A 15,401-nucleotide genomic window follows, 5' to 3' on the forward strand; every position below is an offset into this window, starting at 1 on the left:
CTAAGACTATGGTCTCTGAAAGTAACATTGTATTTTAACAAAATTTATGGAGATTGGTGGATAACTCCATAGCCAATTCATAAAGGAAATTAGAATCATTAATAATGAAAAAAATTTTTTCACTGAGCATGGTGGCTCATGCCTGTAATCTGAGAACTTTGGGAGGCTGAGGCAGGCAGATCACTTGAGACCAGGAGTTCGAGACCAGCCTGGCCAACATGGCGAAACCCTGTCTCTATTAAAAATACAAAACATTAGCTGGGCGTGGTGACTCACACCTGTAGCCTCAGCTACTTGGGAGGCTGAGGCACAAGAATCTCTTGAACCCCAGAGGTGGAGGTTGCAGTGAGCTGAGATTGTGCCACTACATTCCAGCCTGGGTGACAGAGCAAGACTGTCTCAAAAAAAAAGAAAAAAAGAAAAAATTCTAACAAGTTATCCAGTTAAAACATGATACTGTTTTGCCTATGAAATGATTAAAACGTTAAAAAAAAAATCAGATCATGTACTTTCATACATTGTAAATGGTTCTAGAAAGCAAATTGGCAATACTATGTTAAGAGTGAGAACATTAAAATACTTTATATCTTTTCATCCTCCAGTTCAGTTTTAGGTGTATACTCCAAGGAAATGGGTTTATTTCTATTTCTAAGGAAATAATTAGAATGCAGAAGAAAATACAGAAAGATATTTGGCAAAACTTGAATAATTTAAATGTTTAATAATAAGGGAATAATTAAGTCATTTCACATGAGTTATATAGCCATCAACTGTTGTAAACAATTTTTAATTATAAGGAGAAAAAGCTTACAACATAAGTGTGGGGAAAACCATAGAAGGGGAATATATTAAAATATTGATAGTAACCAACCAGAGTGGCAGGGATTATACATGATAATATTTTTCATAGTTCTCTGTATTTTCCCGTGAAACTATATTATTTAACTGGGAAAAATTAAAGAATTCATTGAATTGGGTGGATGAAAGGTTGTGATTTGGTAGTGACTTATTTGGATAGGTAATTAATATCTTGATTATTTAACCTTAATGAAAATTTTTTTAAATTCTTTTAAAACAATCTTTCTATTTTAGGTTACTATGCATAATGACGGTGATGATACTCTTTATGGTAAGGTTTCATTGCTCACCTATCTTTGATATATTGATTATATGAAGTACATTTGAAAAGCTTTTAATTTTTAAATCACTTCTAATGTTTTATTTTTATTATTAAAAAATTTTTAGGCCAGGCGTGGTGGCTCACGCCTGTAATCCCAGCACTTCGGGAGGCCGAGGCGGGTGGATCATGAGGTCCTGGCCAACATGGTGAAACCCCGTCTCTAGTAAAAATAAAAAAATTGGCTGGGCATGGTGGCATGGGCCTGTAGTCCTAGCTACCCGGAAGGCTGAAGCAGGAGAATACTTGAACTCAGAGGGTGGAGGTTGCAGTGAGCCGAGATTGCGCCACTGCACTCCAGCCTGAGGACAGAGTGAGACTCCATCTCAAAAAGAAAAAAAAAAAAATTGTTTATACATTGTGTTTATTTTTTTTCTATAGACCTCTTCTTTGGTTACTAAGGATTTACTTTCTGTAATGACATAGTCAGTAATACCTGGAAAATGATACATATTTGTATGAAATGTCAGTCATTGTAATGTTTTGTTTGTATTAAATATTACAGATACCCCTTTTACTGGTTACAACTTTAATATTGAATTTGAAAGACAGTTTTGTTTTTCTTTGTCCTTTACATTTAATTTCTGTTGGTTCATTAACATATTTTGAAAAAGAAAGGAATGATAGGGAGTAGTCTAACTCTGGTTACTCCAAATATTATTTACATCTTCCTTTGTTCCAAAAAGTGTTTAACATAGATGGTCAAAAGATTAAGCATACTTGGTTTTTCAAGTCTGGGAATCGATCTGTACTTTTGTCACATTTTTAGTCAGTTGCTTACTTTTGTGATTATTGTTTTTTCTTTTTCTTTTTTTTTGTAGGAAGTTTAACTAACTCTTTGAATATCTCAGAGTTTGAAGAATCCATAAAAGATTGTGAACAAGCCAGCTTGAATATGGCTAATAATATAAAATTTTCTGTGTGGGTTTCTTTCTTTGAAATTTACAATGAATATATTTATGACTTGTTTGTTCCTGTATCATCTAAATTCCAAAAGAGAAAGATGCTGCGCCTTTCCCAAGATGTAAAGGGCTATTCTTTTATAAAAGGTATACTCTGAATATTTTTATTTTATTGTTCTGAAGTTCTCTCCTTGGGCTTTGTGCTAGCTGTAAGACTAAAGCAAATAGAAAATTGAAAATTGTAATGCTAATTATTAACATTAAGAGAAGAAGATAATTTTGTGTTTTGGAAGTATGTTTTGGTGTATTTATTAAACTTGAATATAAAGGGGTCTATTTTGGTATTGTATTTGCTTGAGTATCATTAATTGAATTTGTGGTGATGGGAAAAGCTATGTATGATTATATTCACGTTATTCTCCTACTTTGTAACAGTGTCCAAATTTTGCAGCTGTGAAATGTTACTATCCTTCCAGAGTGTTTTTTCTAATCTTTTAAAACAATTCACAGTAGGAAATACATATTAATAACATCATGACTCAGTACCTACATGCATGTATATATATACATATGTAATATTTACAACGAAAAATTTCCTTAATTATACTTCTACTACAAGGAATGCACTGTGATATTTTCTATATTCTTTGTCATTTCTATAAAATGCTGGCCAGATGCAGTGGCTCACACTTGTGATCCCAGCACTTTGGGAGGCTGAGGTGGGTGGATCACTTGAGCTCAGGAATTCGAGACCAGCTTGGGCAACATGGCAAAACGCCATCTCTACAAAAAATACAAAAATTAGCCTGGCATGGTGGTATGCATCTTTAGTCCCATCTACTCAGGAGGCTGAGGCAGGAGGATCACTTGAGCCTAGGAGGTCAAGGCTGTAGAGAGCCATGGTCACACTTTTGCACTCCAGGCTGGGCAACAGAGTGAGACCCTGTCTCCAAAAATAAAAAATAAAAAATAAAAAACAATTAAAATACTGGTCATTATTCAATAAATCTGATTTTATGATTCACTAATAAATTACAATCTTCAGTGTTTAATAACTAGGTAATTTTACAGGTTTAGTCTGTACTGTATTTTGCCTCTCTTTTTTTCCCTGAGTGTCTAATTCTAAGGAATTGTTACTGTATTTAATTTTCCGTTTGGCAGACTCTGTTGACAAACATTTACTTTGTGTGTTTGTGTAATTTAAATTACATTGAACATTGTTATAATCTTCCCCTCTGGTGTGACCTGAAATAACTGAGTTGACTCCAGCTAGGATGTGTTGTCAGAAGGAAGATTTCATTATATGTCACTAGGAAAAGACTTCCAAAGAGATTGCATTGTAGAGCACATTCTTTGTCTCAATAAATTAATGTATATCCTCTTTATTTTTTAAAGATCTACAATGGATTCAAGTATCTGATTCCAAAGAAGCCTATAGACTTTTAAAACTAGGAATAAAGCACCAGAGTGTTGCCTTCACAAAATTGAATAATGCTTCCAGTAGGAGGTAAAGAATAAACTCTGTAAGAGTAAACTTGAATCACCGATGGTATGGTATTCTATGCTAATTTAAACACAACTAATTTTACATTAAAGTGGGCAGTAGGTTCTCGTCTGTTAAATAAATTTATAAGGCATAAAAAAATTTGGTAAACAGAATAACACTAAACACGTTTATCAATACTGTTTCCTGTCCTGACAGGTTTATTAATTTATAGGAAGTCTCTGAGGTATTGTTACTTTTTCTTTATGTCAGTATCTAAGCTCAGTATTTTTGGAGTTGGTAATAATGGTGGCCTTTTCTCTGGGTCTTTCTCACTTATCCCCTGAATACTATATAAATATACTCAGTGAGGGTATAATCTCAAGGGGTTAAGGAAATATGTTTTGATGGGTTTGGGGGATGAGAGGCAAAGGAAATAAGTTTAAGCAGTGAGATAATTAAAGCAGGCTTTTTCTTAAGAGAGAAGGAGCCCTGTTCCCATAGTCAGTTGGGCATGGGACAATACAAGATCTGGATCTATAGGTCAAATGTATGCTTTGCTTTCGTGTGTATTCAGAGTATTAGCTATATATAATACCGTGTTAACTAATACTATCTTTTCAAACAAATTGTGACTTTGTTATAAATGATACTGTTAGTAGAAGTTGAACTGTCAGGAGGTAATTTGAGGGATTTAGAGCTAGGCAAAAGGTGATTTTAGGCATTTGGGTATATAAGCGACAGTAGAACACTGGGTTGAAATATCTAACAGCTAATTGGAAAATGCAATGGTGGACTGTAGTTAATACTAGGGTATAAATAAGGTTGATTTGAATACTTGTCTCTCCTATTTAGAATGCAGAAATTAAAATGATAACATTTGATCTTTGTATTTCAGTCACAGCATATTCACTATTAAAATATTACAGATTGAAGATTCTGAAATGTCTCGTGTAATTCGAGTCAGTGAGTAAGTTGAATATTCTTTAAATTGTAATTATTTGTAATTGTTTTGAAGAACTTTTAAAGTAATTTTTCTTTTCTTAATTCAGATTATCTTTATGTGATCTTGCTGGTTCAGAACGAACTATGAAGACACAGAATGAAGGTGAAAGGTTAAGAGAGACTGGGAATATCAACACTTCTTTATTGACTCTGGGAAAGTGTATTAACGTCTTGAAGAATAGTGAAAAGTCAAAGTAAGTTTCTGAAAGTGTTATTAGCTTATTAAATATTATAGTATTTAAACTTTCAAATTTTTTGTTTTTAGAAAGTTCTTTTTTGATTTTTAACCTGCTTCTTATGTAATGACTGTGTATAGATTGTGATTCAAGTGCTTAAGAGATCTTGGATTAAAGACAATGATAGAAGTGTCAGTTGATGCCAGTAACTCATCAAGTAAAGTCAGTATTTTCTATGGCAAATCTGTACCAATAGACACTGTAAATGAGAAGCTTCTAATGCTGGTTTAGGATCTAAAACCACCTTTTTCTTATTAGTGCATTGTGTGTGGTTCTAGATGCAATAGATTTTTGTATTAATTAGCATTTTAGGCTGAGTAAATATAAATCAGCCTTCACCATTTCTACTTAGGGTGTTTCATGACATCTCTTATATACTTGCTCTGTACTAGAGAACATAACCCAGTTAAATGTGGTTTTCTTTATATTTTACATAGTGAATTATTGTTAGTAAGTAGCAGCAGTTAAAACAAATAGCCAGGCCTGGTGGCTTATGCCTGTAATCCCGGCACTTCTGGAGGCCAAGGCAGGAGGATTGCTTGAGCCCGTCAGTTTAAGACCAGCCTCATCTCTACTAAAAATAAAAATAAAAAATTAACCAGATGTGGTGGCAGGCGCCCATAATCCCTGCTAACCTGGAGGCAGAGGCGAGAGGATCGCTTGAGCCTAAGAGATTGAGGCTGCAGTAAGTTGTGAGTGCCACTGTACTCCAGTCTGGGCAACCGAGCTGGACCCTGTCTCAAAACAAAAACAAAAACAAGAACAAGCAAGAAAAGATAAAATGAAAACTGAGAAGGACTATTACATCTGGAACTAATTGCTACCCTAAAGTTTAATTTCATGATAGGTGGCTTAATTATTTCTTTGTAAAATTTGTCAGCACCCCGACTTCATGAGATGTGTTTTAACTTACAGTGTTTTCTGAAAATTTTTTCCATAGGTTTCAACAGCATGTGCCTTTCCGGGAAAGTAAACTGACTCACTATTTTCAAAGTTTTTTTAATGGTAAAGGGAAAATATGTATGATTGTCAACATCAGCCAATGTTATTTAGCCTATGATGAAACACTCAATGTATTGAAGTTCTCAGCCATTGCACAAAAAGTAAATATTTATTTTATTAAGCTTCTTCTTAGAATATTAATACTTTTTCTTGAAATAAATATGTTGTACTTAATACTGTAAGCCTAGGAAATAATTGAAAATTAAAAAGGTAAATATTTGACCAAGTAGGAAGACATGAGAAAGGATTGAAAGTTGCCCATGCTAGGATTAAAATGACCTTTAGTAATAAGAGTTAATAATAAACATCAATTACAAATTAATGAGTATTTTTGGAATGAATTGTCTGCTCTGCCATTCATCTTGTTCATTTGGTACTTCTGGGTAATTAGAAAACCCTCTACTAAGATTAATACTGAGAACTTAGCCCAGGAAGATAGATTTTTTCCTCTAGTTTGCATGTGTAAGTAGCTTTTTTCCTATCAGAATGTTCATTTAGGGATGGTGATTCCTGTTTGTATGTTTGTTTGAATAGTTTTTCCTTTAACACTTGAGTTTTCATTTGACTTAAATTTATAAAATAATCATTTTCTAGTGGACAGTTCTTGTCTTTTCTGTTTTAAAAGTCACATTGAATATTTTAACAGGTTTGTGTCCCAGACACTTTAAATTCCTCTCAAGAGAAATTATTTGGACCTGTCAGATCTTCTCAAGATGTATCACTAGACAATAATTCAAATAATAAAATATTAAATGTAAAAAGAGCCACCATTTCGTGGGAAAATAGTCTGGAAGATTTGATGGAAGACGAGGATTTAGTTGAGGAGCTAGAAAACTCTGAAGAAACTCAAAATGTGGAAACTAAACTTACTGATGAAGATCTAGATAAAACATTAGAGGAAAATAAGGCTTTCATTAGCCACGAGGAGAAAAGAGTATGTATTAAGAACTCATACTTCTATGCTTGTCTTCTTATTCTGAAGTTAAGGTTAAATCTTAAGGCGCTCTCTCTTCAGTTTTTTTCGACAATACACTGAAGTTTTTGTGTTCAATTTTATATTTTGAAAAATTTCAAACCTGTAGAAAGACTAGTACAATGAATACTCATTTATCCTTCACCTGGATTCTCTAGTTACCATTTTATGAGTATGCAAATACACATCTTTTGCTCTGTACAATTTGAAAATAAGATCCAGACATAATGACACCTTACATCTAAATAGTTGAACATATTTTTCTAAGAACATGGGCATTTTCGTCATGATCACAAGACCATGAAATTTTCATACCCAAGAAATTCAACATTGATACACTAATATAACCTCATATACTGTTTGTATTGAGATTTCTCCAGTGTTCCCGATATGTTCTTTATTGCCACTTTGTTTTTGTCAACAGCCAGAGTTAACAAATTGCTTTTGATTATTGTGTTTCTTTAATTATTTCTAATCTAGCACTGACATTTTTGAAAAGTGGGTCCTAGTTTTCTCATAGAATACCTGCAATCTAGATTTGTTTGATTATTTCTTCATCACTTAGGTTTAATACATTAGGGAAGCTTTTTATGTAGGTTAAGTTGTAAATTTTCCGTTGCATCACACTAAGAGCCACATGATGTCTGATTTTTCCATTCTTAGAGATGCTAAGTTTTGCTCACTTGGTTTAGATACAGTATTTCAGATCTTTATTGCAAAAGCATGTTATCTATGGGGTGATACTTATAGACCATGTGAGTATCCTTTCACTAAGTGATTTTATGTATTCCATCAGACTTTTATTTTGCAGTCTCAAGTACAAGTGCTAAAAATATCTACCAAGTACCTGTGATCCCATATCTTCAAAAACAGTAATTGTTTGTCATCTTATTATGATAAATAAGACATAACAGTTGTTTTTTCAGCTTCTGTCCAATTATTGTGTGTGTGTGTGTGTGTGTGTGTGTGTGTGTGTATATTTATTTTTTTATTTATTTTGGAGGGAGCGTCTTGCCCTGTTGCCCAGGCTACAGTGCAATGACACAATCTCGGCTCACTGCAACCTCCACCTCCTGGGTTCAAGTGATTCTCCTCCCTTAACCTCCTGAGTAGCTGGGATTATAGGCATGCGCAGCCATACCCAGTTAAGTTTTTTTGTATCTTTAGTAGAGACGGGGTTTCACCATGTTGGCCAGGCTGGTCTCGAACTCCTGACCTTGTGATTGCCTGCCTCGGCCTCCCAAAGTGCTGGGATTACAGGCATGAGCCACCTTACCTGGCCACCTAATCCCCTCTTTAATTGGCCATAACTCCATGAGTATACATGGAGTCCTCTTACCACTGTCCTAGAAACACTAGTAGACCTGTCTTCATGGGTGTGCTTTAATGTTGTTGACATATCACAAATCAGTACTTTTTTGGATTGCAGAAGTATTAGTAGATCGATGATGTATTGGGCTAAATACTCTCATTTTAATAATTTACCTTCATGTCCCTGAAAGCGATTATTGAACATATGTTTGGAAACAAGAATGATAGCTTCACATGTAGTACAAGTCCCACTTTATCTGGTCACGATGTGATTAGACCTTGTTACTTGGGCTTTTGTAATGTATTAAATAGTACCTCCTCAGGGACGAAAGGAGCCATTAATAGTCTAGTTTGGCTGGTATAGTGGCTCACACCTGTAATTCCAGCACTTTGGGAAGCTGAGGTAGGAGGATTGCTTGAGCTCAGGACTTCAAAACCAGCCTGGGCAACATAGTGAGACCCCATCTCTACAAAAAAATTTAAAAAAATTAGCCAGGCATGATGACGCACTCATATAGTCCCAGCTACTTGGGAGGCTGCAGTGGGAAGATTGCTTGAGTCCAGGATTTCTAGGCAGCAGTGAGCCATCACTGTACCACTGCACTCTGGCCTGGGTGACAGAGTGAGACCTTGTCTTAAAGAAACAAACCAAAAAACCCAGTTTTATATCTTTTTCCATCTCAAAGTTGAAATTTTTTATAATGTTGGTTAGTAAAATTTCTGAAACTACTAGAGAAAAATATTTAATGCTATAGTTTATGATAGATCGTATAGTGTAAATGCTTATCTGATTGGCTAGGTATTTTAAGGAAACTCATCAAAATGTTGTTTAATATTTGACATTTAAAAATCAACATGATTAGGTGTTGGCATGCTTTATTTGTTTTCTTCTAGAGACAAAGTCTTGCTCTGTTGCCCAGGCTGGAGTGCGATAGTATAGTTACGGCTCACTGCTGCTTGGAAATCCTGGGCTCAAGTGATCCTCTTGCCTCAGCCTCCTGAGTAGCTAGGACTGCAGACGCATGCCACCACCCCTAACTAATTTTTAAAAATTTTTTGTAGACACAAGGCCTTGCTCTGTTGTCCAGGCTAATCTTGAAATTTTGAGCTCAGGCAATCCTCCTGCCTTGCAAAGCGCTGGGATTACCGATGTGAGTCAATGTGCCCAGCCCTTTATTCACATTTTAATCGAAGGATTGGGACTTCTAAAAACCATTATAAAATACCTTGATATTAGCATATATATATACTTAAATTCATTTAGCTATAATAGCCAGCCTGAATTTTTTCAGCAAAAACTTTATCAGATGCTAACAATGATAAAATCTAGTTATTGAAAACTATTAAACTTCCGGCTGAGTGCGGTGGCTCACAGCTCACGCCTGTAATCCCAGCACTTTGGGAGGCCTAGGCGGGCAGATCATGAGGTCAGGAGATTGAGACCATCCTGGCTAACACGGCGAAACCTCGTCTCTACTAAAAATACAAAAAATTAGCCAGGCATGGTGGCAGGCGCCTGTAGTCCCAGCTAGTGGGGAGACTGAGGCAGAAGAATGGCGTGAGCCCGGGAGGCGGAGCTTGTGGGGAGTGGAGATCGCACCACTGCACTCCAGCCTGGGGACAGAGAGAGACTTCGTCTCAAAAAAAATAAACTTCCGAAGATTTTTCCACATGCATTCTGATTTCTCCTTCAATAGTTATTATTTATTGTTTTACACAGAAAGTGTGTAGTTTAAAATTATTAAAACAGTGTTATATATTTATAGTAGAATGAAAAAGAAAATTTAAATATAAATATCTTTCAAATCTACCACTCACGTTAATGGATTTTTATTATATATTACTGTTTTGTAACCTGGTATTCTTTATATAAAAATAAATTGTGAAAAGTATGAATTTTTTAATTTAATTTTTATTTTTTTGAGATGAGTCTCGCTCTGTCGCCCAGGCTGGAGTGCACTGGGGCGATCTCAGCTCACTGCAAGCTCCACCTCCCAGGTTCACGCCATTCTCCTGCCTCAGCCTCCCGAGTAGCTGGTACTGCAGGCGCCCGCCACCTTGCCCGGCTAATTTTTTTTATTTTTTAGTAGAGGTGAGGTTTCGCCACGTTAGCCAGGATGGTTTCGATCTCCTGTCCTCGTGATCCACCCGCCTCGGCCTCCCAAAGTGCTGGGATTACAGGCGTGAGCCACCGCGCCCGGTCCATGAATTATTAATGTAGGTTATCATTATTGATTATAATAGTTTGCTGTATGATAGTACCGTAATTAAACCAATCCCTTAAGGTTGGTTGAGTTGGGTTCACTTTTTCTTTATTTAAACACAACTACTACCACAAAACAACAACACTGATCAGCATTCATACAGCCAGAACGTAGGGTTATATTATAATTATTTCTTCAGTATGAATTCTTGGAGGCAGAGTTTCGAAGTTAGGATATCTATAGAACTATTTTCAAATATAAAGTTGATACCTTGGAAGATCTGTAGCTTAGAGTTTATTATTTGTTGTTGAGTAACTTAAATTAGAAGCATTAAAAAGAATATGTAGCTGTTAATGCTACAATTTATGTTGAATAATGGTCATGTTAAGTGTTTTATTTATTGCTTTATTTACATATTATACATTTCTCATAATTATGTATGTGTTTCAAAGGCTATAGAATTGCTGTTGACATCTGGATAGTTATAAAGCCTAATAAGATAAGTTTATGTAACATCTTTCTTTGACAGATTAGTAAGTGGGTGTTCTTAGCAACTTCTCTGCTGTGTACAATCCTTGGGCTTTAGACTTTTACAGGCCACTTTTAAACTCAACCTTTAGCACTTACCAGATATCTGATGGTTAGGCTTCCCACCTATGAAATATGGATGATACCAAGCTCACAGAAAGTTGTGTGGATTAAATGAAGCAAATATGGAACTCGCCAGAGTAGTTCTTGATAGATAATAAATGCTCAAATTAACTTTGCTTCTTTTCTTAGTATAGGTAGACGGTGAGACATTTCAGTTACCAAAGGTCTATTTCTTAAATATGGAGAGGCCAACCTGATTTTTCAGATTAACGAATCTCTGCAAGCATATAATTTTCAGTGAGAACATTATCACTATTAAAAAGGACACATAATTGACTAAATGAAAAGTTTTATTTTTTGGACAGTTGGACGGTATTTCTCTTGGGATATATTTATTCTTTTATAAGAATTTTATCATTTACATGTTATAGAAACTGTTGGACTTAATAGAAGACTTGAAAAAAAAACTGATAAATGAAAAAAAGGAAAAGTTAACCTTGGAATTTAAAATTCGAGAAGAAGTTACACAGGAGTTTACTCAATATTGGGCTCAACGGGAAGCTGACTTTAAGTAAGTTATTTCTTTCATGTCCAGTTAAAAATTGAGAATTTTATTTACTTTTTTAGAGTTTTTTTTTTTACTTAATTTACTTGTTTTTATATTAGATGGCTTCTGAATTCTGATCTCTTTATGCAAGCTAGAAAACAGCTGTTACTGGTCTGGTGTGGTGGCTCATGCCTGTAATCCCCGCATTTTGGGAGGCCTAGGTGGGCGGATCACTTAAGGTCAGGAGGTCAAGACTAGCCTGACCAACATGGTGAAACCTCGTCTCTGCTAAAAATAGGAAAATTAGCTGGGCATACTGGTGTGTGCCTGAAGTCCCAGCTGCTTGGGAGGCTGAGGCACAAGAATCTCTTAAACCTGGGAGGTGCAGGTTACAGTGAGCTGAGAATGTGTCACTGCACTCCAGCCTGGGTGACAGAGCAAGACTCTATCTCAGAGGAAAAAAAAAAAAAAAGAAAAAAAAAGAATATACCTGTTACTAATCCCATGCATGGCTATTTAAATTTTCTCTCCCTTTTTTTTTCTTTTTTAATTTTAACTTTAATTTTTATTTTTTGAGATGGAGTCTTGCTCTGTCACCCAGGCTGGAATTCAGTGGTGCGATCTTGACTCACTGCAACCTGCACCTCCCGGGTTCAAGCAGTTCTTCTGCCTTAGCCTCTCCTGCCTTAGCCTCCCGAGTAGCTTGGATTACAGGTGCACACCACCATGCCTGGCTAATTTTTGTGTTTTTAGTAGAGACAGGGTTTCGCCATGTTGGCCAGGCTGGTTTCAAACTCCTGGCCTGAAGTGATCCACCCACCTCCACCTCCCAAATTACTGGGATTACAGGCGTGAACCACTGTACCTGGCCTAAATTTTCTTTTAATCCAGAATATACTTAATCTTAGATGTTTAAAACAAAAACACAAAGTAGTTCCGTTTCTGTTTCTTAATGGGATTAATTTGTATTCTGAAGGGAAACTCTGCTTCAAGAACGAGAGATATTAGAAGAAAATGCTGAACGTCGTTTGGCTATCTTCAAGGATTTGGTTGGTAAATGTGACACTCGAGAAGAAACGACGAAAGACGTTTGTGCCACAAAAGTTGAAACTGAAGTACGTTAATTGAAGTATTTAAAAATATCCAATGAGGTTTTGGTACCAGGGTTTAGTGTACCACATCAATGATGAGAAACATCAAGATTAGAATTAAAACAATGCTTAGTGTGTAGCTTTATTATAATTAGGCATGTTTTGTTAGGAGTGTAAGGCACCAAGAATTTAAATATAGTGATTGGTCATTGAAAAATTTGTACCTCTGTTATATTTATACCTTATTTTGGTATTGCTTGAATCATTGTATTGTAGGCAGATAGATTCTTTGTTGCCTGATTACAGAATAACCCCCTCAGATTTGTCTCACTTTTAAATTAAAAATATTTTAAAGGTATAAGAGACCTAAGACGTGATTTACTTGCTGTTCTGTTTAAAACAAAAATGTTTATATATAAAAAGGGTTGCCCTTGCTGGGCAACTACCATTTCCTACTCTTAAAATTTTATTTGTTTATTTATTTATTATAGTTTTAGAGATAGGGTCTTGCTGTGTTGCCGAGGCTGATCTTGAATTCCTGGCTTCAAGCAGTCTTCCTGTCCAGCCTCCCAAGTGGCTGAGATTACAGGTGCATGCCGCTGGGCTCAGCTTATTCTCTGCTTGTAATATAAGAAAAATTATCCTTTTCTGCTACTTACACTGAAGCTGAAATTGATCAGTTTTTTGGGGGAGTTGTTTTTTTTGTTTTGTTTTTTAATCACTCAGTTCAGGGGCCTGTGACAGTGATGTCCAGACGTCTGCTGTGAAGCAAACCTTATGTATCCTTGACATGGTTTGGGATTGACTGAGTTGTGAAAATGGAGGTTTGTTTTGTGCACCATCCCAACAAAACCTTTTAAGTCTCATTATGTAATTGAAACTGTACTTGAACTAGGTAATCATAATTGTTTTATAATGACTTGTCACAGTTTATAACATTGTTTTTATGAGAAAATATGCCTCATGATCCATACAACAGAAAATAAATAATGGAACACAGGTTCTTCATATTTGGAAATGCTTCTATATAATTTATTTTAAAGAATTTCTATTGGTGAATTTTTTGCCTTTTTAAAAAACTGTCTAAATTAGATGGTGCCACATGTAAACGGTGAACCCTACTGTTAATATTAGGCATGTGGTTTTTGCTATTTTTAGGAAACACATAATTATGTAGGATTTGAAGATATTATTGCTTCTCTTCAAGATAATGTGGCTGATATTAAGAAACAGGCTGAAATTGCTCACTTATATATTGCATCTCTTCCTGACCCCCAGGAAGCTATTGCTTGTTTAGAACTAAAGTTTAATCAAATTAAAGCTGAATTAACTAAAACCAAAGAAGAATTAATCAAAACGAAAGAAGAGTTAAAAAAGAGAGAAAATGGTAAGTGGATAAATTTTACCTCTATGTAGATATTGTAAACACATAAAAAATACTCTTGGTAAGTATGAGAGATTTATGTAGCTCATTTACCATAGTGACCAGAAAATTCTTTTATCTAGTTAACATATTTTAGTATTTTACCTTTTGTATGACTTTGTTGTAATTTACTACTAAAAATATTTTTTGACCTTCATTTATTTTAGACCAGTATTATTAGAAAATGAGCTTCTCAACAACAACAAAAAAATCAAAAAAGTGTTAACTTTATGAGTAAAGCTGTAAATTTTAAATGACAGTGTCTCACTCTGTCACCAAGGCTGGAGTGCAGTAGTGGCATCACAGCTCACTGCAGCCTTCTACTCCTGGGCTCGATCCCTCCTCCTGCCTGAGCTTCCTGAATACTTGGGACCGCAAGTGTGTACCACCACAGCGGCTGCATATTTTTTTTTCTTTTTTGTAGAGATGGGGTCTTGCTATGTTGCCCAGGTTGGTCTTGAACTCCTAGGCTCAAGCAATCCTCCCTGCCTCAGCCTCCCAAAGTGCTGGGATTGGTCTTGAACTCCTAGGCTCAAGCAATCCTCCCTGCCTCAGCCTCCCAAAGTGCTGGGATTACAGGCGTGAGCCATGCTGTGCTTGGCATTGTTCTATATTCTTGATGAAGTTTTGCAGTATAGAAGATTCACTCCTGGGAGAGAGTAACTACTGTGGAGTGGTTTAAAGTAGATTGTTAGTTTGATACTTCATTCTAATTCTAACTAGGAAGGCATTTTCTTTGTTTCTCTCACTCTGTCACCCAGGCTGGAGTGGAGAGACATGATCATGATCATGGCTCACTGCAGTTTCCACCTCCTGGGCTCAAGTGATCCTTCCACCTCAGTCTCCTGAGTAACTTGCATTACAGACATGTGCCACCACGCTGAGGGCATTTTATATACGTAAATAAAATTGTTTGTAATATCTGCATTTTAAGAATTAGTTGCAATAACTGGTCTGTCCTTTTTTGTGTGAAACAAGATGGGTAGAAAATAACATGTAAGTGGTGCCTCTGCATTATGAGATGTACTAAGAAGGCACTAGCTCCTTTTCTTCTCTGACGTTATGCCAGTTCTTTACTATTTAGCATATGCTACGTATTTTTATCCTGAGTTTTAGAAGTGGCTTTTTCTGAAACATTACCCTGTTGTGGTTGAATTAGCAAATTTTTTTTTAATGAGTAGGGTGTGCATTTAGTGCTATCAAAATCCTTTTTATTGAATGTGACAGTAAAGTGTCACTATAGCAGCATATGTTTCATAGTTATTCAGTGATACATATTTTCAGATGCTTAGATATTTATTTTCAGAATTCTTTACTTTTTCAGAAACAGATTCATTGATTCAAGAGCTTGAAACATCTAATAAGGTAATGCTTTAAGTTTTATTTTGTCTTGATAAGGTATTTAATTAACAAAGGAGTATGAATGATGACTAGATGTTTTTATTTTAAAAAATAA

At 35.5% G+C, this 15,401-nt stretch overlaps 1 protein-coding gene across 3 annotated transcripts in view; it reads left to right on the forward strand.

Annotated features, from left to right (window-relative positions):
- KIF20B (kinesin family member 20B) overlaps positions 1 to 15,401 on the forward strand; it is a 69,918-nt gene that overhangs the window by 11,418 nt on the left and 43,099 nt on the right. The window contains exons 7-17 of one of the 3 annotated variants that reach the window (XM_050805734.1): positions 1,093 to 1,129; positions 1,999 to 2,226; positions 3,475 to 3,586; positions 4,461 to 4,532; positions 4,615 to 4,761; positions 5,744 to 5,906; positions 6,452 to 6,739; positions 11,316 to 11,455; positions 12,408 to 12,546; positions 13,681 to 13,909; positions 15,270 to 15,310. In XM_050805734.1, coding sequence (XP_050661691.1) covers positions 1,093 to 1,129; positions 1,999 to 2,226; positions 3,475 to 3,586; positions 4,461 to 4,532; positions 4,615 to 4,761; positions 5,744 to 5,906; positions 6,452 to 6,739; positions 11,316 to 11,455; positions 12,408 to 12,546; positions 13,681 to 13,909; positions 15,270 to 15,310 — 1,596 coding nt within the window. The remainder of the gene's footprint in view (positions 1 to 1,092; positions 1,130 to 1,998; positions 2,227 to 3,474; positions 3,587 to 4,460; positions 4,533 to 4,614; positions 4,762 to 5,743; positions 5,907 to 6,451; positions 6,740 to 11,315; positions 11,456 to 12,407; positions 12,547 to 13,680; positions 13,910 to 15,269; positions 15,311 to 15,401) is intronic. The other 2 variants (XM_050805735.1, XM_050805736.1) reach the window with 2 other exon arrangements.

Source organism: Macaca thibetana, chromosome 9, assembly GCF_024542745.1.
Source record: "Macaca thibetana thibetana isolate TM-01 chromosome 9, ASM2454274v1, whole genome shotgun sequence".
Lineage (NCBI taxonomy): Eukaryota > Metazoa > Chordata > Mammalia > Primates > Cercopithecidae > Macaca > Macaca thibetana.